This window comes from Aspergillus karnatakaensis (genome assembly GCF_047715665.1).
Source record: "Aspergillus karnatakaensis strain CBS 102800 unplaced genomic scaffold BJY04scaffold_1, whole genome shotgun sequence".
NCBI lineage: Eukaryota > Fungi > Ascomycota > Eurotiomycetes > Eurotiales > Aspergillaceae > Aspergillus > Aspergillus karnatakaensis.
This window is the reverse complement of record NW_027395713.1, coordinates 1194090-1220377: the sequence shown is the minus strand read 5'-3', so window position 1 is coordinate 1220377 and position 26288 is coordinate 1194090. Positions and strand designations below refer to the sequence as shown.

Genomic DNA, 26288 nt, shown 5'->3' with positions numbered 1-26288 from the left:
TATATGAACTCCAGCTAGAGATACTCCACCCATCCATCTTTACATACCTCTTCAATAATGCACATACGCCAATTCAGTATCTAGTCAACTATTCAAAGCTTACTCGCCCTCTTCTTCCGCCTCGTCAACCGGGGATACCTCCCCCACCCCCTCTGATCCCTCCACTCGCTCTCCCCCGTAATCCCAAGAATCCACACCCCGCCCCCGGCCTCCCCAAGACAAACCCACCGATTCCGTTGACTCCCACTCATCACCATGTGCGAGTTGAACCCGGTGACAGAGACCGTCCCACCGGCACCGTCCGTACTGAAGGCCGGACTGAAATCCACCTCCTGCAGCTTGATCAGTCTCCAGTCACTCAGTCCAACCCAGTAGTGGTCTGGTGGGGACCAGAAGGCGAATTTCCCCGTCGGGGATTTGTAGAGGTTGTTGGCGAGGTTGAAGCTTAGCCATTTGCGGGTGTTTTCTGGCGAGGTGGCTTCAGTGAGGCCTTGTCGGACGTAGAGGGAGAGTTGGCCGAGGGGGAGGGTTTGGATAGCTTGGATGGGGAGGCTGGGGAGGGCAGTTAGGAGGGCCGCGCCGTAGAAATCGTGCGAAGGGAAGTCTTCCTTTGTGGTAGTGGATGAAGAAGCTGGGGAGCGCGGCGTTAGGCCCGTCGGTGGTCTGCCACGGGCATTTGCGATTGCAACTGGTGTGCTCTTGTGGCTTTTCGACGGGGAAAGATGGGCATGTGTGTGTTTTAGAATCCACGCGTAGATGACATTCGAGCGACTTAGGGTTGGTCGTGACGTTTCATCTGGGTAGATCTTTGCAAGATCTGCTCTTGCGTCCTCGAGAAGACCGCGGACTTCCTCCTCGGGGATGTAGATGTATTTCTGTGAGATCGTCTTCTCAGGCCTTGTAACCTTCTGGTCCCATAGCACACGAGAAATAAGCCGTGCTTTGTCAAGACCGCCATACACACGCCATCCGGATGGGAGTTCTTCACCAGGGACAATAGTGTCAGCATATAGCCCACCCGGTCCATAATTCGCGAACGGATCGACTCCGAGTTCTGCTGAATCGAATGGCTCAACTATGTCTCCATGGAGAGCAGTTTCCCAGCTCTTGAAGAGTGCTTTGATCGTGAAGAGATCACCAATAATATGGCTCACAGAGATGGAGATGAGCGTTGCGTCGCTGAACCTCGTTACTTGAATGGTAGCGATTGGTCGATCGCTCGTCAGAAGCTCTTGGAGGCTTTTAATACCGTTATATGCCGTGCAGCGTTCTTGGTCTTGCTCGTCTGCATTGTCTGAGACGAAGATACCCCTTTTCTCGCTAGTCTGAGCAGATTCGGTTCCGATTCCAAGACCCGGGCAGTAGTCTGCAATCGATCGATGCGACTCATCGAGGCAGAAGAAGTCTCTTAAGTGGTCTGTCGTGGACTGGTCTTGCTGTCTTTCAAGGTACTTTCGCATGCCCTTGGGGGTAAGAACATGGTATTCCAACCCGGAAGGAGCAGTGGCAGACCGACGCACACGCGCCTGCATGATCGGCCGTGCGGCGAGTGTCCTGTACCATGATTCTCGTAATTTCTCAAAAGAGAGGGGTTTGTTCAAGGTCAAGCTTGCACGGGCCTAGCTACGTTAGTGGTCTGTCGCATACTGACAAGGATATGGGTGAAACATACAACTATCTCAGCGCTTCAGGAGACAGAATGAGGTTAGCACGAGGCATTGATATGCAGTCTCCCCTCTGCTGGAGAAGAGTACTCACTTTCCCACGGTGGCGTCAAGGAGTGTCAAAGGGACAGCAGTGTAGTCATCGGAATCTAACTCCATGTTGGATTTGCTCATGGCTCATGCAAGGAGTTGAGGAATGTACGGGGTATGCAAGGGGCTGCAGGGGGGGCTGTCAATCGATGCAGGGGATGGAAGGTCAAGCCATTTCAAACGAATTGATCTAGTGCTAGCTGATAGCCAGATAGTGAAGACTATTGCATGGGGCGATGTATAGCAACTCCGCAGTGGGGAGTGGCAATCTTGGAAAGAAACCCAATATTTCGCCTGCCAATGGGAGTCTTTTAACGAGATTGCAGATCCAGAACCCTGCTGTAGATCCATAAGGAACAGTGGGTCAGTCATCCACGGTTCGGATGCAGGAACTTGAGAGTTGGGAGTAGATAGCCCTATCCAACTCTCATTCTACCATCCTGCTCCTCTGCACACTGCGCCTGACAAGATGAACCTCCCTCTCGAGCAGCCAGATGGCAATCAACTGCCAGCACCAACCTCCGAATGGAAGCTGGGCACCTCCAGCACTTTATCACGCCCACTGCGCGGCGTCGAGCTCATGGTCAAGCACTCCGAGCAATACAACAACGGAAATGTGAGCCCCTCGGCCATATTATCCTCCCCAAACTAACATGTCAGTTCCAACTAACCTTCATGGCGACCCTCGACACACCCCTCAGCGACTCGCAACTCCAATCCCGCCATGAAGCAGCCTGGTGGCGCACCCGACATCAACACCCCATCATCGGCCTCTCCTTCACCCTCGACCAGGCCACCTTCACCCCCCATACCACCCCCTCCGCAGCGCAAGCCTGGACCAGCCAAACCGCCCACATTGCAACCAAAACCACCGTCCGCGACGTCTTCCTCTCTCGCTCGCGAAGCATCCTACAACCAATCCACAACGCAACAATGACCCTCATCACAGACCCCATCCGCGGCAGCCGAGGCTGCGTCCTACACATCTCGCACACCCTCATCAGCCACGCCGGCTTCGACGTCCTACAAGAATACCTCGCGCAACTCGCCGACCCCACCGCCGAACTCGGCCTACAAGCCCTCTTCACCCCCGAGAACCTCTCAACCCTCAAACCACGCCTCCCACAGAGCATCTCCAACGCCTACTCCCTCCTCCACAACCCATCACCCGCCGACCTCACCCACGCCACCCAGATCCTCCAAACCTCCGCAACCCGCTGGACCAAACCCACCGTCGGAATCCCCATCCACCCGTGCTGGAAGACCCGAGAAAGCAGAATCCACAACGAAACCATCTCCTTCGAGCCCGCTGAGACAGCCACCGCGTTCAAAGCCCTCAAGAGACTAAAACTCACCCTGACAACCGCCTTCTTCGCATGCATGATCTCCGCAACCACACAGAGCTACGCAACCGGAGCCGAAGAAGGCGCCCATCTCTGCTTCAGCGGGAACGGGCGCCGGTGGATTCCCACAAACCCAAGTACCAACAACGGGTTCGGCCCCGTCACAATGCCGATTGTCCCGGCGGGAATGTGGGTGAAGTCATCTGGAGTGAATCTCCACACAAAGACGAAGAGCGAATTAGTGCAGTTGGCGAAGGCCATTGCCGCCGCGCAGGAAGAAGATCTCGTCTCCCCGCATATCCTTGCGCTGTTCGATCAGAATGGGGCGGAGTTTGCGAAGGGGATGGGCGCGCCGAGCGAGGTACCGGCCGTTAGTCGGCTGACGTTGACGTCGCAGGGGTATTTTGATGATAAGCTTCTTCAGTCTTCGTGTTCATCTCCGTTGCCGTTTAGTAGTGAGACGAGGGATAAGATCCGCATGACCGACTTCAACACCGGCGGGCGCAATACCGATGCGAACGTGTGCTTTGCACTGAACAGTTTCCGCGATGAGCTGCGGTTTAATATGCTTTTTGATGAGCGGTTCTTTGAGCCCGAGGAGGTGGTGCGTCTGGGGGTTAGGGTTAAGAGGTTGTTTCGGTTTCTGACGGGGGGTGAGGGGGACAGGGCGAGGTTGTAGTCTACAGTATTCCTGTTTTGCATGATACTCAGGTGTAGATTATAGAGTGTAATATAATCAAATAGGTATAGGTTTATATGTAAGCACAGATCCAAAGATAGCGTACTTTTGAGCAATCCAACAAAAGGAAACAACAAATGAAAATTCAAGTCTGTAAAGGGGTGATCAGCAGCCCCTTCAACTCCTTGCCTGACACAGTCTCCCCCTTGAACTTCCCATCGTCCGACTCAATACACTCCATCTCGACCTCCACCTCGCTCTCCACCGGCGAGAACGGCGGCGTCAGCAGCGAACCCCCCCTTGCGTTGTTGACGTCAACAACTCGATCAATACCGGTATCCCCAACCTGCTCCAAATCCACATCCATATTCATATCCGCCCCAGCAAACCCCAATACCAACCTCGCTGCAGCCCTCACCCCGCCTCCAACCCGGCACCGAACACTCCACTCCCTGCAGCTCCGCTTAAACCCCCCCCACCGCTCACCAACAAGACAGAGAATCTTCTCCTCGATATCCTCCTTTTCAATCCACGGCGGCCGCTCACTCTTCAGCCCGAGCCCGAACTTCACCGCGTAGTTCGCGTACTCGTGCGTATCGAGCCACTGAGAGAGGACGAGCTGGGGCACACCGAAGTAGACGGCTTCATTGAACGAGTTGCCGCCGCCGTGGTGGATGAATGCCTTCAGTGCCGGGTGGGAGTAGATGGCTGTCTGGTTGGGGATCCAGGTTGTTAACAGGATGGAGGCGGGGAGGGAGAGGAGCTCGGATTTGCTGAGGAGGGGCTCCTTTGCATCCTTCTGGTTTGTGGAGGTGCTGTGTAAGGGGAAGTTGATCTTGAAGAGGAATCGTATCCCCCGGCCGGTTAGGGCTTTGTGCCGTTGGCTTGCGGCTTCGAAGCCCTCGATGCAGGCGAAGAATTCGTGGCGCTGCCAGATGAACATTGAGCCCATGTTCATGTAGACTACGTCGTCGTTGTGGAGGAGTGCGGTGTCGAGGAAGGTTTGTTCGGGAGAGGAAGAGAGGGGGGTGTGCTGGTTTACTGCTGAGGGAGAGAGGCCGGCGCCGACGAAGATCATCTTGGGGGATTGCTTCGGGCAGTCTGTTAGGCCGAGTGTGTTGAAGTGGATTCCTGCGACGCAGTTGTCGTCTTCCCAGTGTGGAGGGAGATTTGAGGTATCGGCTGTGGTGCCGTAGGACTTCAGTTTGAGACAGTCAGTGAGGATGGACGCTTTGGCGATGCGGTCGGGGTTTGTGCGGCTGTGGATGTAGCAGCGCATGTTGAGGTAGATGTCTAGGGGTGAGTTAGTTGAGTGTCTCCAAGTGCAGGAGAAAGACATACTCTCGAGCAATGTCCCCCACGAGCCATCACGGTTCGCTGCCACGCAGTGCGGTTCGAAGAGACCTGGAAGGGCAGTCATTCCTGGCGAGCAGGGCACTGTGAGGATGTATTTGCGGCCTGTGAGGCGCACGCCGGTGATGAGGATTGGGGTTAGGGCATCAACGCAGACTGAACTGTTAGCGATATTCCAGATCTTTCATGGCTGACTCACTCATATCGGGATCAAGCGCATCGAGGTGATCGCGCACTCTAACAGCTGTAGCGGCATGTTCCTCCGCCGGTCCCAGCGCAGACTCAAGGCATGTTTCCAAGCTGACAGGATCCCCAGGCGCTCGGCGCATCAACGGCATGCGCTCTTGAATAAAGTCCGTGCTGTACTGTCAGCAGAAGCAGACAACCAGGGCAAGAGACGTACACATCGTCGACCGTGCGAGCGGAGCCCAATGCAATAAAGTGAATCAAATTGTGTCTGCGCGGATGCTGGGCCTTCCGGAGACGATCGACCTTGCTACTGCAGGAATCCCCCGAGAGCAATGTCACTCGGTGACCCTGCGACACCAGCTCCTGCGCGGTAGCCAGCTGAACATTAACCTCGCCCGAGGCCGGGTTCGACAAGAAGGCGACGTGCATGGTGACTCTGTAGATGCTGTAGAGTTGAATCTGAACCAGGATCTGAACAGTCAAGTGTAGAATGGGAACAGAAGCAGAAAACCTTCGAATCTCCGGTGGCAAGGCGATGCCATGTGGTGGAATTGGGCAGGGATGGCCACCCCTCCCCCTTTCTAGAAGCGCTGCGTCTGCGCTGCTCAAAGATGGTATGCAATGGCAAGCAGGGTTCCACGCACCGGTGCACCGGCGTGCCTGTGAAGAGAGATCGACCAGATCCACCGACTAGTTGCAGATAACAAGCATCAGTTTAATTTGCAGAGACAATACGAGCCGGTGAGGTTAGGCCCTTGCAGGCGTATCCATCGCCGGATTAGGAAGTCCAAAAATTGATCTACAAGAACCATGGTTGACCTGTTCTGGTTCGCCCCATGCTTCTGCTGCAGGGGAAGAAGAGTCCCCTGACCGATCGAGATCTGTCTGCTAGATATCTCCGAGTTAGTCTCCTACAGACCTGGACTCAGCCCTGAGACCTCATATTCATCACCATCATGGCACCACTGGCTCAGCAGATACCACCACCGGTCACTACTGTTGACACCGTTCATAGCCCTGTTAACCCTAGCTGGCGTAAAGCCAATGGCTACTGGACCCGCGAATGCGCCGGAGGCGAGCAAGCCATCTCCTACAACCAAAACATGCGCGATGGTCACACCGAACTCACAGTCGAAGTGCCATTTAGCGCAAACATCTCAACACCAGAGCTGATCCAGCGTGTCCGCAACGCATGGCTCGTCTCGCACTCCATGTACCCCGAGATAGCCGTCCAACTTTCCACAAGAACCGAGCTCCCCCAAATGATGAAGTACGAGCCTCTGCGAACCGAAGCAGATGCAGCTTCATGGCTGCAGGAAACTCTCCACCTCGTCACCGACAAACCCGCACGCGATGTAGCAAGCATGACCTACAGCCGACGCCTCCCGACCAGGGGCAAGAGAAACATGCTCTACCTCGTCACAGCACCAGCTGCGGACCCCAAGAATCCAACCCACCACTGCCTCGTGCGAAACATGAGCCACGTCCTCGCAGACGCCTACAGCATCGTGCAGTTCTACAACTTCTTCTTCCAAACCCTCACCCACGTCCCTGGCGACCGCAACCTCACAGTCCACGACCTCGACTACTCCACCGTTCTCGGCCGGTTACCCGTCACCCCAGTCACCCCATACGAAGACCAATACCGGCCCACCGCACAGCACAAACAAGACGCAATAACCACAGCACTCGGTCAAACAGAGCTATACACCTCAAAGGTACGCCCACCCGTAGTGCCAGTCCAGCTTTCAGCCAGACATATATACTAATATGATTATAGATGCCCCAGTCCATAGCAATGTATCCCTCCGCCACCTCCGCCTCCCGCCCACACAAAACCCACTGCATCCGCCTGCAATACACCCTCGCCGAGTCTCAGTCTCTCCTCTCCTACCTCCGCACCCAGAATCTCAGCATCACCCACGCCGCAGCCGCAGCAACGCTCCTCGCCGTACACCAAACCTACAGCCGCGGCCACGAGACCGGGGCGTTACTAGGCATGACGCGCAACGCGCGCCGGTGGGTAGACACCACCACGAACCGCGAAGAGGGCAGCTCGGTCCCGAATGCCGCGGATGTGATGTTTCTCTGGATTCCATTTAAGAAGGAGTGGATCGAGTCTCGGGCCGGGGAGAGGGGGGTGGGGATGGGGAGGAACGAAGTGGTTCTGGAACTTGCACAGAGCATCAAGAGCGCTATTGGACCGCATCTGGCCTCGCCGCACTATCTATCTAGTCTCTCCTTCTCGTCTGATCGGTTTGTGGAGAGTCTTGTGGCGGAGGGCGCGGAGCCCGTGGCTGCGCCTGTTGCGCCGGGATTTTCGCCGCAGGGGGCGTTGGCGTTGGAGAGGGAGTTTCGGTCGACTTCAACTGGGGGGAGCGGTGGTGTGGCGATCAAGACACATGATTTTGTGCATACGGGGAGGCAGATTAATGCGTCGCCGTGGGTGGGGATGTTTAGTTTGTGGGAGAGGGTTACGCTGTCTATGGGGTTTGATGGGAAGTATTATGAGCCGGAGACGATGGAAGTGTTTATGGACAGGGTGAAGGGGAATCTGGGGAGTCTTGTTGCGGGGGAGGAGAGTGAGAGGGATTTAGGGCCTGTACGGGCGAAGCTGTGAGGTAGAGGTGCTGAAGGGAGGTGTATGATTAGGGCTAGATACCACTCTTTTATATTTCTTTTTTTAGAACACTAGATAGAATGTACATTATTCCTTACCTCATCCTAACACTGCCCTATTCAATTCCACTCAGACTGATGAACATTCATCTTTCAAGGCAAGTGCGACCGTCGTTCCTTCCTCTAGCTCGTCTCCAGTCGCACCTTCCCAGCAAGCGCAGCGCGGGTGGATGGTAGCTCCTGCCCCGAAATTTAGCGGTTGGTCGTGCCTTCCTAGGAGAGCACGGTGAGGTACGGCCATCACTCCTTCCCTTTGGCTCGTGATGCATTTAACGGGCAAGTGCAACCGCTGGGGGCCGCGGACCGTGCCTTCCTATTTTGACTTGTGAAGTCCAATCGACGTGTCAGGAAGGCACGCGTGGACATGTAGACGGTGGTTGCGCCTTCCTTGAGGGATTGTTAAGCGCTTTATCAGTTGCGGCGAAAGGGTGGGGTGTCTGCTGTTGACCTGGACCAAATCATTGCTACGGATGGGAGGGAAGAAAGTGGGTGTGATGATATATGATAATGGAAACCAGCTATCTACAGCTCCAACATAAACAAAAACATGTACCAAATAGAAACAGTATATGCAGAAAACTACTCCACCGGCGTGAAATATCTCTTAAATCGATCAATCTTGGTCAACTTCAGATCAACAATCACCCAGTGACAGCTCATGAGCAGGCTCGGGAACCGGACGGTCCAGAAGTTGAGATAGCCCTCGGGCAAACCGCCAATATGAGCTTTGAGATGCTCCGGCATGTCGTTGTAGTGGTTCCGCTTGTTGCGCAGCGCTCGGAGCAGATCTAGCATCTTGCCGCCCGTGTACTTGCGCTGCTTGCCGAGGTTGTCTTTGAAGTCCTTAGGCAGGAGCTTCAGGAAGTCCATGTCGGGGCCAATGACATCTTCAGCCACGGACTCGAGGCACAAGAGCGCATCAGACGGGGGATCTCTCGGTTCAAACTCGAAGTGGTCAGAAACGTCACAGAGAAAACTGAGGCGGTCTGAGGGGTTCCAGAAGAACGGATGGGTCAAGACAGCGCTCGCGTCGGGTCTGTTAAATTAGTACTTGTTCGTGTGAAGATAATGGGATGTAAAGACATACCGTTGACGGGGATCCAGAGACAACATAGACCGAATCAGATCATCGGCTTCGAAAGCATACTCTCCGAGATGTTGGAGCTCATCCAAGTTGAAGTTGCCTTTAACTATGTTCGCTTCACGCATAAACTTGCCATTTTTGTCAAAGGGATGACAGCCTCGGGTGAGGACATAATAGAAAACACATCCCAGAGAGAAAATGTCAATGGCACGAGTAGCTCGCCGATTAGTCTGGGGATCAACAACAGCTGGCTCAGAAGATTCAGTGTGCTGAGACTCAGAACCCTGCATCGACGGGCTTTTGTCGTCATCTACAAGCAGCTCAGGAGCTCTCCATCCGGATGTACCAGCAGCATGGGCCGTGGTAGCTCGGAAGGAGCTCTGGTTATCTTCAAGTTTCTTGCAGAGACCGAAATCGGAGATCAGTAGGCGAAGATACCGAGCGCCAGTTCGACCTCGCGAGGCCGCAACCAGGATATTTTGGGGCTTCAGATCACGATGGACGATCTTCAAAGAATGCAAGTATCGAACACCAGCGACAATCTGGCGAAGGACATCAGGCATGTCTAAGCCACCTTGGACAAGCTGTGGATATGCTGCTGGGCGTTCTACCACATCCTGCAAAGAGGCAGGACACAGCTCCAACGCAATGTAGAAGAAACCAGCCGCCTGCTCTCGGCAGTAGTACCGAATGACGTTGTTGTGGTCATCGCTCTCTTGAAGCAGTCCGACTTCGTGTGAGGCAATGTCGTAGAATTCAACCAACATGCGTTTGACAGCAACATCTCGACCATCGAATGATCCTCGGTAAACAACCGTTCCGTGGCTTCCGTGACCGAGAACGACGTCCGTGAAAACCTTCAACCGGCCAATCTGGATCACGCCATCCATCTCAATGACCTCGTTAGAGGCGGTGCGGGTCAGCGCAGCGCCAGTAGCCGGGGGTTGCAAGCCATTACTAGCGTGATCTGATTCCTCTTTCGCTTGGTTTGCTTCCTTCGCTTTCTTTCCTCGCTTATGGCTCTTGCCTCCGCGGGTGCCACGCTTGCGCGGTTTCTTTGCCTTCTCTCCGTCCTGCAATGAAAGCTCCTCGACGTCGTCATCGCCTTTTGGATCGCGTGAAGGTTCTCGAATACGAACTCGTGGAGTGTCATCTGGAGAAAGAGCATGAGGCGTTTTATTCTGCTTCGGCGTCATGTCACCGGAGGGCTCTTCCACGTTGACGTCGACGGTGACATCACTCATGCGAACAGTGCTGGGATCTCTCTTCAAAGACGTGCTCAGCACCGGCGTTGACGGAGTCGACAAAGGTGCTCGTCCATAAGCCGGAAAGATGTTCTTGATGTCAAGCTTCTGCTTGAGAAGCACCTGCAGGTGTTGCAAGTTGGAGTAGATGAACGCCATAAAGAAGAGTATAATGAAACAAACGAATATATCCACTGCATTGTCCCAGCTCTTCCGAATGATGGCGCTGTGGCGTAAGGCAGGTGGAAGAGCGAGCTCGGACGGACTACGGATAACCTCACGAGGCGTATCATTCGCAACGTCAGCGGAAGACGACCCAGATATTCTAGGAATCTGGCGGCGAGGGAGTCTAGGGTTATTAAGTGCGTGCACGCCCGCCAGTGCATCTCTTTGTTGACCTGGAGTCAAGCTCATGAGGGGTTGTCCGTGGCGGAAGTAGTCTTTCTCGTAGTACTGAGCCATCTTTGCTCTGCCAGTAACGAGTGGATAGGTCTCTTCTGACATGGCATACCAGCCACCACCTTCTGTAGAATCAATAAACACACGATCGTTCCTTTCGTCGAGCGAACCATAATCTGGGTCCGGAGGCTGCAGGGGTTGAGAAAGAAGGATGAGCGGTTTCGTTCCATCCGGGTTGTCAACGCTGATAGGGCGAGCAACGTCGAACACTCGCACCACAGGCGAGGAGAAGCGCTGTGTGTAACGAGGGCGGTCCATGTGAGAGTGGTCAAATCCCATAACCACTCCATCATGCATACTGTAGATGTGACTCTGATCCATGGTCCTGAAGTACTGACTCTGAAGATCGATGTCTCGGTTGTTGGTGGTCCATTCGGAATATTTCAAGGTACAAATCGGATCACCCGTTTCAGTGTTCTGGATAGCCACCGCATATTCAACCCGGCCGAGAACCAAGGTCCCCGAAGGAGACTCGCAATCTTCCGGGTCAGCATCCAAATCATCAACCTTGCGGCACTCTGGCCCGGACGGCATCGGACCCCTTGAACTGAACACGCGTAGTATGGTACCCGTTCGAGCATCGATAGTGTAAAGCGTCGTCTCTTTCCGGGCGGTATATGTGACGGCAGGTTCGGATCCCGAGTAGGGCGTCTCATCCACAAGCTCCTTCACAGTCAATCCAAGCTGCTGCAATCCGGCAGTTGGATCAGGGCTGAAGATGTAAATGCTGCCATCCTGACTCGGCTCGACAATCCAGATGAAATCATCTTCTGGTTGTGTACTGTCGAAGCTCGAGCGGTTTGCTCGATGGTAAATACTCTCGACCATGGGACTGCTCGGGACTTCCAAAGCCCACCGAGGAGCCCCAGTCTTGCGGTCTCGAGCGTGAATGGTACCATCGACGGTCGCCAGCAAAACAAAGTCCTCAACCTCCCAATCCTGCAGGGACCGCGCGTGCAGCTGCGGTGCCAGGCCGGCAGTAGCACTGCTGCTGCTGCTGCTGACCTGGGCGGGAGGGGCTCGAACGGCGCGGCCGGAGCCCGCCAGAGCCAAGGTTGCTAGGGCGCTCGCATCGTTGGATTTCACGTTCAACGCGGAGGGGGAAGGGTATGCGGGAACGTGACCCGATGGTCTTATCGGGACGGATACGGCGGAGGGAACATGATGCTGCTGTTCATGTAGCTGCTGCGGAGCAACAAGAACGGGGATGAGGAGGAGTGCGACGCTGGCGGGTAGGCTCGACCGGGCACCAGGCAGCCGCCACCGCATGCTGAGAATAACAGGAGTTCAGGACAAACGACGGGGCGGGGAGGAGCGTCTCATCGGTCTGAAGTTAAGTATGAGATGGTCCGTATTCGAGCAACAGTCGGTAATGGAGTGGAATGTAATGTCGGCTGGGTGAGGGAGGTCTGCAGAGGAAATGTCCACAAAGGTGTGAGAAATGTGGTTCTCACAGCCGTGGGCGGAGGGGATTGAACCAATGGAACGGACGACGGTTGGCCAATGGTGGAGCGGTCGAGAACAACAGCCCGAGTAGACGAGCTGGCGAGCACTTGAGAAGGTGGAGTTATGACTACACTGCGATGATGACGATGATGATGATAGGGGCAGTTAAGAGATGAAAAGAACATAAACAGCAGATATGCAGATGAGATGAGAAGAAAAGGACACCAAAGGGATCCGGGGTGAGAAAATTGAATGAACGATTATTGTGTGCTCTCCCTCCTTGCCAAGGAGTGGCCGGCTGTCTCAACTCTGAATGGACGCTTCCAGAACTGGTACCCCCCGCTGACTCACCCAGTCAGCACTAGCCTGATCAAGACTAGCGGTCTCTCAGCCTTCCGGCCCGCGGCCTCAGGCGGCAGCACTCTCTACCATCCCAACTGGTCTGATACTATAACTCTGGAGATTCTCTTTCACAAGATAATTACATACGGCCTACTCTATCAAATACTTCTCAAAGAATTCCGCAAGCTGCTCATACCTACCAGCAGTTAGCGCATTATCTCATCGAGGCTCAGAAACAACACTTACCCTCGGACATACTCCTTCAAGCTCTCCTTCCCCTTTAAATCTGCCCTAGCCCCCATCCACCCATGCCACATACCCTGATACGTCTCGACAAACCCACCATGTCCTTTACTCCTGATAGCCTCATCATAGAATTCCAGAACGTCAGCAGGCTCCTCGTTTGACGCAAGAATAGCATGCGGAATCGTCAACGCTTCTGCGTCGGCTTTGTCCATCAATCTATCAAGGCGTCAGGGTCTCCTTCTCTTCCTTACATCATACAGGCCAACTGTGACAGGTAAAACATGAAGGAAGAGTGGAAGACTCACCCCGGATGGACCTGCACCGTCGCTCCCCAGACCGCATCCCTCCCGGAAGATAGTGCAAGCACCTTCCCACCCCAACAAAGCCCATAAGCGCCCCATTTTCTCACGCTGGGAAAGGCACTCTTGTACTTCTCCACCAGGTCAGGTATATTCTCTGCAGCATTTGTCCAGCTCGCCTTGCTCTCCACAAACCCCATCAACAGAGCCATCCGCTCATCGGTGTCCGTCGGAAACCATTCAGCTTTCGCACCATCGCCTCTGAAGAAGTCAGGGATTAGAACGAGGGCGTTCAGCCGGGCTGCGAGAAGGTCTGCGCCTTGAGTTGTTTGGGGAGAGTTGCCAAAAATGTCGTAGATTGTGAGGATTGCGGTTGTGGCGGTGGAGGGGCCGGTTACGTCTTTTCAATTAGACCGTTAGTAGGTAGAATGCAAGGGAAACTGAACGAGAAAGAGGAGGGAATGGGTACAAGTGCTAAAGTCCAGTCCGGCGATAACTGTGGATGTTCCCTTGGGGGTGTATCCCTCAGAGATAACGGGTGGGATGGTGCGGCAGGCTTCGCAGGTCATTTTAGCGATACAGTGCACGACGAGGATGGTAAATATAAAGACGTTTATACTTGCGAGGAAGAAAAGCAAGATATGGACTTCAGCGGATCTTTATTTTGTGGAGAGGATAGCATGCCGTGACCCGATTTCCGTGAGTACCACTCATCATGACTTCAGCAAGCTATCTCGACACGGATATCTCGGGGCTAAACGTGCTAAGAACATCGTCTCGATCAGTGGGGCTACTGAGAATTTGCTTACCTAGTGTTCGGTGTGCTCTTTTGAAAGTGAGGGGAAGCAGAACCACGTGTGGTGTATGTGTTGGGAAGACCAACCAAGAGAGTTCGAATACGAGCGCTCCTCCTCTCAGCGCTTGAGGGAGGGATCGTGTTTGGTACCCAGGAACTCCAAGACGAATGCAAACTAAATCCATGTCGTATTCTAGGGAACGTATTGCCGAATTGTTCGATAGGTATATGTACCTTAGGGCATCATGCATAATGTGGGGACTACATGAACCGCAGGCACAGACTACAGCAGCTACAAACTCCGAAACGCATACGCATCCTGCATTGCATATACTGCTGACATTACCACATCCAGCACAGACTACCAATCAAGTCAAGATCATCTCAGCCCTAATTATACCTTCTGCTCACGGATCTCAGTATGGACCGTCGCCCCCTTTTGCTCATCAGCATCACCAATATGCTTGTGAACAGCGGCAGCGACCTCGTCGGCCTTGTCCTTGCCCTCGAACACTGCACCGATTCATTAGCACCAGACAGACAAGACATGTGGTAGAGAAACTTACAGAAGGACAATTCCTCAAGAGTGCGGCCATGGGTTTCTGGGAAGATGAAGTAGATAAAGACCACTTCAAATGCCAGCCAGCAGCAGTAAACAATAAGCCAGCGCCACTCGATGCGGTCAAGGCCGATCGGGTTGACGTAGGTAGCGAAGAAAGCGGCTCCACGTCCGTAGAATTGGAACCAAGAGAGACCGCGAGATCGCACCATGTAAGGGAAGAGTTCGACCATGTAGGCTGCACCAATTAGCTCAGAAAGGGCGATAGAAGGTTTGATCACTTACTGTAGGTCAGGGCGTTGTATCCCAAATTGTATGCCGGGGAGTAGAGGAAGATGAAGAAGATGGTCAGACCGGCTGCCGCTTTCGTCTCGGTAGTCATGAACCTCTCCATCGAAATCGTCCAGGCAATGTACACGCAGAGCAATGAGCAAGCACAGGTGAGGTACATCGTTCTGCGCTTGAAGCGGGGTGCAGTCAAGGCCAGTGCAGTACCACAGACAAGACCCCAGCAAGCAATACCGACGTTGATTTCCGATTTAGTAGTAGGATTCGTAATGTTTACCATGTTGAGCAGATCGCTCAGGTAGTATCTAGAGCGGTCAGTAAACGCAAGATGAAAAGGCAAGGTGACTTACGAGATCAGGGTGTTTCCGGACCACTGGGTGAACAAGCCGAGAAAGGCGGAAATCAAGAGACGACGGCGCATACCAGACGAGCGGAACAGGTCCATCCAGGTCTGCTTGGCACTCTCGCGCTCGAGTAGAATTGTGCTTTCGATCTGCGCAATCTCTGCCTTGACAATGACTGAGTCGCGGTGGCCCTCGGCGTGGTATTTGATCAGGATAGCAGCAGCTTCGTCGGTACGGTCTTTACTTATCAAGTAACGGGGACTCTCCGGAAGAAGCCTAGAAGCGTCAGCACTGCTGTGGGGAGATTTTGAGAAGACATACATAACGGTAACCACTTGAACCATGGCTGGTGCAATCTGGAGAAGGGACGGCACTCTCCAAGCCCAATCGCTCCCAATAGTGACCGTCCCCAATCCCACCGCAGCGGCAGTGATTTGACCAATAAAGTAGGACGAGTTGAAAAGCGAGGTGAGAATGGCACGCTCCTTAGGGTAACCCAATTCTCCGAGCATCGAAGAGCCGGCGACAATGCAGAACGGGATACCAAAGCCGAGGAAAATACGGGCGATGCAGTACATAGCAGCTGGTGAGATTAGCATTTGCAGGCGCGGGAGAATCCAAATCACATACTTCCGTTGGCAAAGCCCTGGAGCAGAGCGCCAAGGAGACTGACGCAAGAACCGAACATGATAGTCCATCGACGTCCGAATGTCTGGTTGACCCAGGGGACAAATGGGAGCGAAAGAATGGCCCCGAGAGAATACGCTGCAGAAAGGAAACCCTTGAGTTCACTGGCGATTTTGTACTCGGGCATGCCATTGTCAAGCGTCTCGCCGGTCAGTTCGCCGAAATCTATTGCATGTCAGCTTTGCCGAGGTTTCCCGAGAGACAGCACGAACATTTGTTCCAGGTGTAGACGATCTGAACGGTGTTGATAATCTGAGAATCGAATCCAGAGGTAATTTCAATACCCATGCAAGCCGGAAAGAGGACGAGATAGAGCATCCTCAGATTCGGCTTCTTGTACCATGGCGTGCGATCCTGCGCGATCAAGTTCTCCAAGATAGGCTCGGAGAGATCCTCCTCGCGCTGCTTGCCGACGACAACCATGATGATCGGTTGAACAAAAGCGAATAAAGAGAGCTTTCTGGATGAGGAGCCAAGAGGGAGGTTGAATGGGAGGTCTATTCACTCTGGGGAAGGGAGCATCTTCCTGGGGTGTGCCGGCGGTTATATATTCGAGAAAGTCTTTGATAAAAGGGCATGTTTCAACCTCGCTTCACGCCAGCAACATTGGTGCAAGAATTTTTAACCATCATCGAATAGGAAGCGCAAACGGGTAAAATCCCCGTCGGAAAAGAGCAGGGAAATGGGAGGAGGCGAGAGGTCGGCATTCCTCCTTGATGGATACGGCAAGCCTCGAAGCTACCCCATGGGGACGCTTTTCTTGGATTCCTTCAGCAACCCGACGTGAATCGTCGACAAGTCAGGGTCTGATGCCGCAAAACCGCCACGAGCGGAACGAGACTGTCGCTTTGGGTTTGGTTGCCCAGCATTTGGCTCGCGTGAAGGCTGGTTAAAGCTGCATTTTAGCCTGTGTCGGGGAGACTCCGCCGTGGTGTTGGGGAAGCCATTGCTCTGTGTCTTGCTTCAAATTGCACGGACGCCGCCAGGTGATGAGCTATGAATAATATCTCAGCTCGCAACTATAGGAGAGATGAATCCTTTGGAATGAGACAGCCTTGGATGAGGCTGTTGGTCGGGGAGAGAGGCGCGGACGAACCAACACGGAGGAGCAGTTGAGTCGAGTTGACAGGACAGGAACCGAACTCAAGCGGGGCGGAAGCCGACAGCTCGACCCCTCACCACCACTTTCACCTCACCACACCACACCACTCTCTTATTCTCGCAACTATAGCCTCAATTCAGAAGCCATGGCGCACGATCACTCCCACTCCCATTCCCACGACAACATCGCCGACCATGGCCACTCCCACGAGATCCTCGACGGCCCCGGCTCTTACATCAACCGTGAACAGCCGCTAATCGAAGGTCGTGACTGGAAAGACCGCGCATTCACCATTGGCATTGGAGGGTAGGCATTCTACAGCCTATTTTTCAGCTCAACTGGCTAACTCTAACAGACCCGTCGGCTCAGGCAAAACAGCCCTGATGCTCGCCCTCTCCAAAGCCCTTCGCGATGAGTACAACATTGCCGCCGTCACAAACGACATCTTCACTAGGTTCGTCTGCGGACGCGGAACCCCGATCCTAGCACTGGTTTCAACCTAGCTAATGCACATACAACCGACAGAGAAGACGCCGAATTCCTAACTCGCAACAAAGCCCTCGCTCCCTCCCGCATCCGCGCAATTGAAACAGGCGGTTGCCCACACGCCGCCGTCCGCGAAGACATCAGCGCAAACCTACTTGCCCTGCAAACCCTCCAGCGCCAATTCACAACGGATCTCCTCCTCATCGAATCCGGCGGCGATAACCTAGCAGCCAACTACTCGCGCGAACTCGCCGACTTTATCATCTACGTGATCGACGTCGCGGGTGGAGATAAAGTCCCCCGCAAAGGCGGGCCAGGTATCACAGGCAGTGACCTGCTGGTCGTGAACAAGATCGATCTTGCCGAGGCGGTGGGTGCAGATCTAAAGGTTATGGAGAGGGATGCGGCGAAGATGAGGGAGGGAGGGCCGACAGTTTTTGCGGTCGTGAAGCATGGCAAGGGGGTGGATCATATTGTGAACCTCATTCTGAGTGCGTGGAAGGCGAGTGGTGCTTATGAGCTTAGCTTGCAGAGGTGGAAGGAGGGGGCGCCTAAAAACTCAGGGGGTCTCGACGACTAGATAGGAGGGTCTCAGGTTGGTATATATCTGAAGGTACTGTACCTATAGGTCTGACCTCCCATCCATCGATCATCAAAATCATATAAAAAATATTAAACATTACAACCATATCTACACAGCCGCCCCATCCGCATCTCACCCTCACCCTCACACTCACCGTCCATCAAAGCAGAAAGTCCCCTCTCACAAGCTCACTCATACCGATAACAATACTCCACCCCCTCAACATCCATCAAATCTCCTAACCTACGCTCCTCATCCAACACCCCAAACCCCACCACCGTCTCCAGATCCACCAACGGCTCCCCGGCCGGATTCCCCAGCACCGCCGTCCCATTCAACGCCCAAACCCTCCCCTCACTCTCCCAAGCCCCACTCCTCTGCCAAACAGCCCAAAGCCGATCAATATTCCCATGGTGCAGCATAAACACCGGGTCCTGCGGGGACGCAAACACATCCGCCATCGTCGGTCCCACAGTATCGTGTCCGCCTCCATGCGCGCCCATCACGCCTGACGTGCTAGGGTCCAGCACGGCAAGGAACGAGTTGATGTCCGCGGCTGCGAGCATGTTCTCGACCACGGTGATATTGTTGAATGCGGCGAGGACGGCCGGTTGTAGGTTCCGCTGCAGGCAGCGCGGGTTGTATGCGAAGGCGTTTTCGGGGAGGGGTGCGTAGGAGCCTGCGAGGCCGAAGGCGAAGGGGCCCATGTTGACGGGCCAGGTGGTGAAGGGGCCAGTCGTTACGCAGCCGCCGCCGGAGCCTTCGGGGAAGGTGGCGATTGTGGGGTCGCGGAGGGATTGTTCGGTTGCGTTGTAGGTGCCGTCGCCGGAGAGGGAGGTGTCGGTTGTTTCTCCGGTCGTGGGGTCGGGGGTTGGTGTTGAGGTGAAGATTGGGTTGTTGTGCAGATCGGGGGTTAGGGTCCAGTCCCAGTATCTATTTCGTTGGTGGTTAGTATGAGGATTTTGGAGGGGGATTCGATGGAGTGGGATGGTGACTTACGGGACAGATCCTTCGTAGCCGCATTCTGTTCGGAGAGCGGTTTCCCAGAGGTAGATGTAGTGGCGGTGCCAGGGGAGGAGGACGCCGTTCTTGTGGATGCTCATGGTGTAGTTGATGTGGGTGCTATTGGATCTTAGCTTTGGCTCTGCTCTGCCTCATATTTTGTCCTCTTGATCCGGTCAAGCCTGGGGAGGACTTACGCAACAAAGTCATCGACTCGGTCTTGAACACCGGGGAATTTCTCATTTGGGAGGACGGAGGGCTTCCCGCGTAGACACCATATTGCGTCGATATAGTTCTGGCGTTCGGTCGTGGTGAGGGAGCCCCTGCGGTGGTCAGGACCAGATTCTGAGTAAGAAGGGACAAGACACACCATTCCTTGCGCACCAGCGCCTGATCCGGGGTGCATTGCTGCACAGCTTGACGCCCAGCTATATCTACACCAACTGGCGAAGGGGCTTGAGCAGGAGCGGCCGAAACAGCAGCCACCAGGGCCGCAAGAGAGAAAAGAATATGCATTTCCGGAATGTCGTCTGCTGGCCGTATACCTGTTGTTAGTATTTTGTTGACTTGTCAGTTAATTCAATCTAAAACACTGATCATTGCGCTGGTTTATATAGCCAAATCTCTAGACATCAAATCCGGAAGCCGGAAGCAGCCATGTAAGGGAGTCCACTATCAACTCAAGTCTATTCAATAGTAGATTCAATATCGTACAACTGACACGGATGACAGGCTTGACGTAAAGTCTATTAGAACAGGTCGGGCTCTTCGCAGAGGACACTCATAATAGGAACGGGTTCTTTGGATTCATGTTCGCCGGGTTGAAGGAGGGCGTTACGGCCCGTACACATCGGGCCTCTATTGAAGTTGTCAGGATATCTTCTTCTGATTCAAACAAGGAATGAAACTCACGAAAACATTCGACACTTCTTCGTGATCGCCACTTTAAAAACCTCCCTATTGAAACCTATTAGCCCGACAACGTCACACCAAAGTCGAAGGAAATGCAACCCACTCCTCATCTAGTTCATGGCAATCATTCATTGGGACGACCACACCGCGACTGGACTCCTCCGTCTCTAGCCCGATCTGATCCCAAGATCGCCGTTAGCTCTGTGACGAGATGTGATATGTTCGATCGTGGCGTTTTGGGCGCTTACCGTGGTTGTTTTGGCGGCTGTTGTGGTGACCAGGAGCATCAAGCTCAGGAGCGAGAAGGTGCCGGCACGCATAGTGGTTGATGGTAATCAATAATAAACGAGGCCTGTTAGGATGTTGATTTACCCTGCGGAAGGAGAAAGAAAGGAAGATAGGAGAGAAGGACAGATTTCAGCATGATTGTGGTTGTTCACCCCTTGCTGCAACCGCATTCCAATCCACCGAGAGAGAAGGTTGACATCACATTGCACAGACATTGAGCTGGAGGATTACTTGCAAGGGAGGAACTTTATTGAGATGATTTTGGAAGAGCACTGAGCGTTGGGTGTAAGCTTGTGCTATGCAAAATCTTGGTATGCTCTGCATAACTCAAGTCCTCCATGGCTATTCCAGAATACAGCAAATCCGAAGCAAGACCGAGCACCACCAAACTAGCGCTTGACTGCCAAGCTATGTACGTTTAATATTGGTCAATGTCGACACGGGACAGTAAGTGGTACGCAGATGTAGTCGAGTACTAGTACTGCAGGTATGGTACCATAAGGAAGATGGCAAGAACATGATTCCCGACAGCCACCGTGTCGAGCCGTTGAAGCAGGCCAAGGATCGTTTACTTCATGTGAAAAAAGTCGTGGGATATTGAGAAAGTCGTGTCCATTTCTCAGTGTACTTTTGCTATCCATGCAGGGCGCGGAGAGAAGTGCTTGAGAAAGCAAAAGTCGCAGTTCGTTAGCTTCGTTGTCGGAAACGCCGGAAGCTCTAATGCATTGCCTCAGGGGAAGTAATCTTCAGTGAGCATGTTTCAAAGGTTGGATGCAGGTACGGACGCATCCCAGCAGCAGCCAGCGTTGTTGGGTAGCAGTGGCAAGGTCGCCCCCGGTCAACAGGCAAGGATCAGAGTTTTGGATGCATTTCGGGATCTGGAAAGGACGAAAGATACGCAAGGACGTGTGGGACTCGACGGCGACAGAATCAAATCGAACGCCGTCCCAGCAGAGTGGATGGACCGGACTACGCTGGCGTTCGAGTTCGCATCGGGCTGTGCTGCGTTGCAGGTTAGTCGCGACGCAACTGGTGCAGCATGGATGCAGTGTGCGTGGAGCACGCTGCAGGATGACCGCATTTTCTGAAGCAACCGGTTCCATGGAAATTTCCATGCTTATATTGAAGTTCATTATTGTTCGACAATTAGGGGTGGCAGTCCATGTGGCTCGCCCGGTTGCAGATTCAGTTACAGGGGTAAAGAGGTTGCATTGTGAAAGAGTGTTTCAAGACCAGAGACTAATCAAGCAATTGGTATCGAGCGATGCAGAATCGACAAAAACTAAAGGATTTAAGCAGTCGCTGTAAAGCAGAGAAATCTGGCATGCGGGGAGTATCTTCAGCGAAAGAAGCCGGAATCAACGTGGGACACAAAATCGCTCAAGGATAACAATCTAATCACAGTGCAGGGATTTGGCAATGCAGGTGACGCAATATGCGAGCAAGAAAAAAAGAAATAGAGCCATTAATAGTCGTGGTACAGGCCCTGGCGCACCGACGAGTCCATGCGGCATTTGCACAGGTCTAGCAGCGACTTTTCCGGTCGCAAACGACTGTCATTTCGAGATGCAATCTCGTAGGACCAGTCGTCGAGGCCCGCCCAGTGAGTCGAGTACCACATCTGGTACGAACTCCAAGGGTAGATGAACCAGTTGCGCCCGGTCTGGCGGTCATTGAAGTACTACACGCGTTAGCCGACATCGACAAAAATTGCAACAGGACTTACCGAGCCACAAGAATCGGTGAAGACGGTCTTGTCGATTGCAGAGTGCAGCTGCTCGTTGTAGCGCTGCTCGCTGTCCCGCTTGACCTCCACAGACGAGGTGCGTCCCTCCAGGATGGGGCGGATAACCCGGAGAATCAAGTGTGTATAGCTAGTTCAGGGTGAGACACGATGCATTCATTGGACGAGAGGAGCCTACTTCTCAATGGCGAACAGGGTTGACGTGTGCGCACGTCCACAGTTCGGGCCCAGGATGTAGAAGAAGTTTGGGAAGCCATTCATGGCAATGGACTTGTAGGCCTCAATGAAGCCAAACTCCTTCCAGTGGTCCTCTCGGCTACGGCCAGCACGTCCGCGCACTTCGACATTCCAATGGGTCAGCGAGAAGCCCGTTGCCAATACCTGCAGAAGGTCAATCCGGGCAATCGCTAAGTGGGGGGCGGGAAGAAGAACAGAGAAGAAGGATTTATACTAACAATGGTATCCGCTGGGTAGCTCTGGCCAGACCGAGTCATGACGCTGTTTTCTCCAATGCCGACAATGGGGTCATTCGTGAGATGCATCCTGTCATTCTGGAGACACGGGATGTATTTTGCCTTGTCGAATACCCTGCGCTTTTCGCGGAGAAGGAAATGTTAGTGGGAAACGATCCAGCATGATGCAGCGGGAGGAGGGCCAAGATTGAAGAGACGGCGTACTTTGCAGCCAATTTCGTATTCCGGCAGCAGGAGATGCCAGTACTTCTCTAGCTCGCCAAGTTAGCAAACATCCTGCATGTGGACTTGGACTTGAGACGGTAATGGGGAATCCAACCTGGTGCCGATCCCGTCATGTAGCCTTTGCTCTTGTTGGCTGCCACGACCCGCGCGCGAGACCCCTGCTCGCCGAGCCCAATCATCGTCATCGCCGTTTCCAAGTAAACGAAGAGAACAAAGCGGAAGAGCAGCAGGAATCCTGGGATCCAGCGAAAGGCCGCTCGCCAAAGGGCGCCGATGTCGACGTTGTCATTGGGGAGGTAGTACTGTGGAGTCTGCGCATCATACTGTTAGCCTTGGTCCAAGGAAGGTTTAGGGCTTTGTCCACACGAAACAGCAAACAATGGCCTTGTATTCCTGTCATTATTTTCCCCTCTTTTTGTTCTGCAGTGTCCATCCTCCCGGATTTCCAACGGCCCTTAGTGGAGGAGACGAGTGCAAGCGGAGCCCACAGGAAGCCGGCGGAATTGGCAACTTACTCGGATGAACTGGGTGATCGACTTGGTTTCATGGATGACAGCGGGGATTAATTGTGCAGCCGATGCTATTCAGCATTCAGTTAGTGGACTCTCAAAGCATAGACACACAAATGTGGGAAAATAATCACCTCCATTCCCAACCACCACCACGTCCTTTCCCCTCAGAGACAGGTCATCTCGCCAACGGGCAGTGTGGACGATCTGGCCCCGGAAGGAATCCACACCAGGCAGATCGAAGGAATTGGGATTAACCAGGGCGCCAACGGCCGAGATCAGGATCTTGCAGTGATGGTTGAAGACGGAGCCACTGACTAAATCCCGCAGCCGAACGGTCCAAGTCTGGGTGGATTCCTGCCAGTGCGCCCCCTCCCATTCGGTCTCGCACACAACGTGCGAATGCACTCGATACCGCCGGGCGACCTCGTGAAAATAATCCAGTACCTCTGCTTGACTTGGGCAGAGCTTTGAGAATCCAGGATGGGGGGCAAACGAAAGACTATACAGAGCGGCGGGGATGTCGACGGCACAACCAGGGTCTGTACGAGTTAGCCATGCAGCAGATGCAGCAGCAGTCTTGCTTACATTTGTTTGCAGACCAGGTTCCTCCAATCTCACTCGACCGTTCATAGATGGTATAGTCAAACTCCTTGAGTTTGTCCTGCAACTGACAGGCCATGGTGAGGCCAGAGAAGCCAGCTCCAATGATAACCACCTGGCTGTACTTGCTCTTTGACATTTTGGCGATACCAAACAAGTGAGGCGACGTGAGAGAAAAGAAGTAGAAGATGAAGAGTGGATTAAGTCCATGTATAGATTTTATAAGGAGGAGCGGACTAGTATGCTAACTATAGTAGATGCAGTAACACCAAACTCTGAACAATTATAATAATAAACTACTGTTGACCCAGCAGAGTGGGAATAACAATGCCAAATGATAGGTAGGTGGAAATAGAAGCATAATATGACCCGTTATCACCATTGTCAGTGTAACCTTTCTCTCTCTCTCTCTCTCTCTCTCTCTCTCTCTCTCTCTCTCTCCTGCACCCATCAGCTCACTCTATCTTCTCCACCTTGCTCTATACTCTTAAAGACTCTCTTCGCTTTGCCTTGCTGCAATTGAGTTCTTTTCCTTGACAAAAGAACCATGCAGCAGCACCTCGCAATGATCCTCGCCATGGGCTGCGCCCAAGCACTCATCCGGGTCTACGGCCTCCTCCCTGGGGCCTCTGCAATTGCCCTCTTGCTCTTGCTGATCATGCCCTTGTGGCTGCTATACATCTCGGTCTCGCCTCGTCAACTCCAGCGCGTATCCGACAAGCAAACAAAAAATGTCTATCTTGGCCAGCCTCAACTCCTTCCCACCCTAGTGTCGCATACTCGACTCGGCACCGGACAATACAATTACACGGTTCCTCACTTTATGGTGGGCACACCCGTCGGACTTCACGGCTGCATTGGCAGTCTACTGTCACTCGACGAGCCCGAAAACAGCAGCAGCAGCAGTAGCCGGATCCAAACAGCCGGGCTCATGCAGTATCTCTCCCCCAATCTCAAGAGCTGGTTTACCGTGCATGCGCACCACCACCTGCACAAGGGAAATGACACTATCGGGCTTCAGGGAAAGCTGCACACTTTCCTCGTGTCACAGGTCGGTCCAAGCGCCCCGTGTCTCATCGTCCTGTTCCCACCCGCTCCCCACTCTCTGCCCGAGTCTCCAACTTCGCCTGCCCTAATCTAGACTCTTGCGTTCATGTGGGTTCATGCTGACTGCTGTCTAGGGCGAGAATCCCGACGAATGGCCTTACGCCTATCTCGTCACCATGCCCCAGTTTCTCGGCTACCAGAGGAACCTCGTCTGCTTCTGGTATCTGTATTCCGCCGAACGCGAACTCACGGCGATGATCATGGAGGTGAACAATTACTGGGGCCAGCGCAAGCTTGCCTTCAGTCGTTTGACTGGTGAAGCGCCGCTGCATCCATCGCGCATCCCCTCTACTCCCACAGAAATCCCGACTGGACAGCCATCATGCCAGTTCTTCCATTCTAACCCCCGCCACATCACCTACCGCGGCACATGGGACAAGGACATGTTTATCTCGCCATTCGAGAAAGTTGAGGGCTCCATCGCCCTGCGTTTCTCCGACCCGCTAGCTCTTGACACGCCACTGCAAATCACCATAACCCTACTCTCGCCTTCGGGTAAACCACGACTAATCGGTCGTGTCTTTTCTCCGGAGGAGCATGAACCTCTGTACCCACTTACGGCATCCTCATGGAGTCTCCTTCGCTTCTTACCTTATTGGACGGGTGTGCTGGTGGTCACCGAACTTCTGATCATCGGTGCTGCCCTGCGTATCCACTCCAAGGGTGCAATCAGCTTCTTCTCCATGCCCGAAGTTCGCCCGAACAATTTCCCTCGGGATGAGACTGATATCGAGAGGTGTGTCCCTGCCCTAGTGTAGTGTAAAAACCTAACAAAAGATAGATCCCTCGAGCCTACCTTCCGCGGATACCTCAAGCACATCGTTGAGTCTTCACCCTCGCCAATATCACTAACTTATCTCCCCTCGAAATCACACTACCTCAAGCCAGATACATTCACCTCCTCATCAGTACCATACACGGATGGAAAGCCGCAAAGTTTAACCCTCCAGGTCCTCTCCCCGCAATTCTACACCTCCTTCCCCTTACATAAAGATGCTTCCACAGCATTCACAACTGAGTCTCGCCCCACACAACTCCCCTCAGACCCCTCCTCACGCAGCCTCCTAATCTCACACCCGGAGGTCTTCTTTCCGCTGGTTAAAGAGGGAGAGAGCACTCATCTATCTACTCCTAGACCAAAAACTCATTCCAGTCTCTTGAATTCCTTAACGACTTACCTCCGCCCACAGTCACAACCAGACCAGGACTCTACACGTGAAGGTATGAAAGAGCAGGGAGGAGAGTATTTCCTCGACACATTCGCCTCTACCCTCTCATCCCCAGAACAGAAGGTCTACTACACGGGTCTAGCGAAACATCTCCTTGCCCTGAAGATCGCGTTTGGGTTTCATCCGCTCTTGAATCTTTATGAATTGTTGGGGCGGTTGGTGCTGGACGCGGGAGTTTCGTGGGGGTTGCTTGAAATGGCTTGGGGGTTTTTGAAGGGTGTAAGGATGTAGAAA

At 53.5% G+C, this 26288-nt stretch overlaps 12 protein-coding genes across 12 annotated transcripts; 4 read left to right on the top strand and 8 right to left on the bottom strand.

Moving 5' to 3' along the window:
* Positions 1-92: 92 nt before the first annotated feature.
* On the bottom strand, positions 93-1823 carry BJY04DRAFT_212727 (uncharacterized protein; the record flags this gene model as incomplete). The annotated part of the gene is made up of 3 exons (XM_073714673.1): positions 93-1619; positions 1673-1685; positions 1759-1823. 3 exons carry the CDS (start codon positions 1821-1823, stop codon positions 93-95), a joined length of 1605 nt encoding a protein of 534 aa, XP_073577513.1.
* A 400-nt stretch (positions 1824-2223) lies between these two features.
* BJY04DRAFT_212726 (uncharacterized protein) lies at positions 2224-3776 on the top strand (the record flags this gene model as incomplete). The annotated part of the gene is made up of 2 exons (XM_073714672.1): positions 2224-2370; positions 2415-3776. 2 exons carry the CDS (start codon positions 2224-2226, stop codon positions 3774-3776), a joined length of 1509 nt encoding a protein of 502 aa, XP_073577512.1.
* Positions 3777-3921: 145 nt separating this feature from the next.
* On the bottom strand, positions 3922-5747 carry BJY04DRAFT_212725 (glycosyltransferase; the record flags this gene model as incomplete). Its single annotated transcript, XM_073714671.1, has 4 exons — positions 3922-5069; positions 5118-5285; positions 5329-5489; positions 5533-5747. 4 exons carry the CDS (start codon positions 5745-5747, stop codon positions 3922-3924), a joined length of 1692 nt encoding a protein of 563 aa, XP_073577511.1.
* A 527-nt stretch (positions 5748-6274) lies between these two features.
* Positions 6275-7938, top strand: BJY04DRAFT_212724 (uncharacterized protein; the record flags this gene model as incomplete). The annotated part of the gene is made up of 2 exons (XM_073714670.1): positions 6275-7036; positions 7099-7938. 2 exons carry the CDS (start codon positions 6275-6277, stop codon positions 7936-7938), a joined length of 1602 nt encoding a protein of 533 aa, XP_073577510.1.
* A 638-nt stretch (positions 7939-8576) lies between these two features.
* Positions 8577-12053, bottom strand: ireA (bifunctional endoribonuclease/protein kinase IRE1; the record flags this gene model as incomplete). Its single annotated transcript, XM_073713497.1, has 2 exons — positions 8577-9033; positions 9085-12053. 2 exons carry the CDS (start codon positions 12051-12053, stop codon positions 8577-8579), a joined length of 3426 nt encoding a protein of 1141 aa, XP_073577509.1.
* A 214-nt stretch (positions 12054-12267) lies between these two features.
* Positions 12268-13686, bottom strand: BJY04DRAFT_225572 (Alpha/Beta hydrolase protein; the record flags this gene model as incomplete). The annotated part of the gene is made up of 4 exons (XM_073718235.1): positions 12268-12768; positions 12819-13034; positions 13124-13517; positions 13587-13686. The coding sequence occupies 4 exons, from the start codon at positions 13684-13686 to the stop codon at positions 12723-12725; spliced, it is 756 nt and encodes a 251-aa protein (XP_073577508.1). The 3' UTR covers positions 12268-12722.
* A 621-nt stretch (positions 13687-14307) lies between these two features.
* On the bottom strand, positions 14308-16214 carry BJY04DRAFT_204483 (putative MFS sugar transporter; the record flags this gene model as incomplete). The annotated part of the gene is made up of 7 exons (XM_073713496.1): positions 14308-14426; positions 14480-14710; positions 14758-15065; positions 15111-15380; positions 15426-15687; positions 15735-15956; positions 16004-16214. The coding sequence occupies 7 exons, from the start codon at positions 16212-16214 to the stop codon at positions 14308-14310; spliced, it is 1623 nt and encodes a 540-aa protein (XP_073577507.1).
* A 647-nt stretch (positions 16215-16861) lies between these two features.
* Positions 16862-18069, top strand: BJY04DRAFT_5885 (urease accessory protein UreG). The gene is made up of 3 exons (XM_073720695.1): positions 16862-17199; positions 17249-17347; positions 17419-18069. Exons 1-3 carry the CDS (start codon positions 17039-17041, stop codon positions 17957-17959), a joined length of 801 nt encoding a protein of 266 aa, XP_073577506.1. The 5' UTR covers positions 16862-17038; the 3' UTR covers positions 17960-18069.
* Positions 18070-18150: 81 nt separating this feature from the next.
* BJY04DRAFT_225571 (tyrosinase family protein) lies at positions 18151-19480 on the bottom strand (the record flags this gene model as incomplete). The annotated part of the gene is made up of 4 exons (XM_073718234.1): positions 18151-18895; positions 18962-19084; positions 19162-19287; positions 19335-19480. 4 exons carry the CDS (start codon positions 19478-19480, stop codon positions 18151-18153), a joined length of 1140 nt encoding a protein of 379 aa, XP_073577505.1.
* A 197-nt stretch (positions 19481-19677) lies between these two features.
* Positions 19678-20110, bottom strand: BJY04DRAFT_176413 (uncharacterized protein). Its single transcript, XM_073709478.1, has 3 exons — positions 19980-20110; positions 19877-19921; positions 19678-19822 (listed from the first exon to the last, which is right to left on the bottom strand). Exons 1-3 carry the CDS (start codon positions 20006-20008, stop codon positions 19714-19716), a joined length of 183 nt encoding a protein of 60 aa, XP_073577504.1. The 5' UTR covers positions 20009-20110; the 3' UTR covers positions 19678-19713.
* Positions 20111-21629: 1519 nt separating this feature from the next.
* Positions 21630-23857, bottom strand: BJY04DRAFT_212717 (flavin-containing monooxygenase; the record flags this gene model as incomplete). Its single annotated transcript, XM_073714669.1, has 9 exons — positions 21630-21845; positions 21891-22038; positions 22087-22289; positions 22364-22501; positions 22586-22632; positions 22701-22917; positions 23122-23186; positions 23250-23657; positions 23704-23857. The coding sequence occupies 9 exons, from the start codon at positions 23855-23857 to the stop codon at positions 21630-21632; spliced, it is 1596 nt and encodes a 531-aa protein (XP_073577503.1).
* Positions 23858-24265: 408 nt separating this feature from the next.
* On the top strand, positions 24266-26285 carry BJY04DRAFT_212716 (uncharacterized protein; the record flags this gene model as incomplete). Its single annotated transcript, XM_073714668.1, has 3 exons — positions 24266-24769; positions 24900-25561; positions 25607-26285. 3 exons carry the CDS (start codon positions 24266-24268, stop codon positions 26283-26285), a joined length of 1845 nt encoding a protein of 614 aa, XP_073577502.1.
* Positions 26286-26288: the final 3 nt, after the last annotated feature.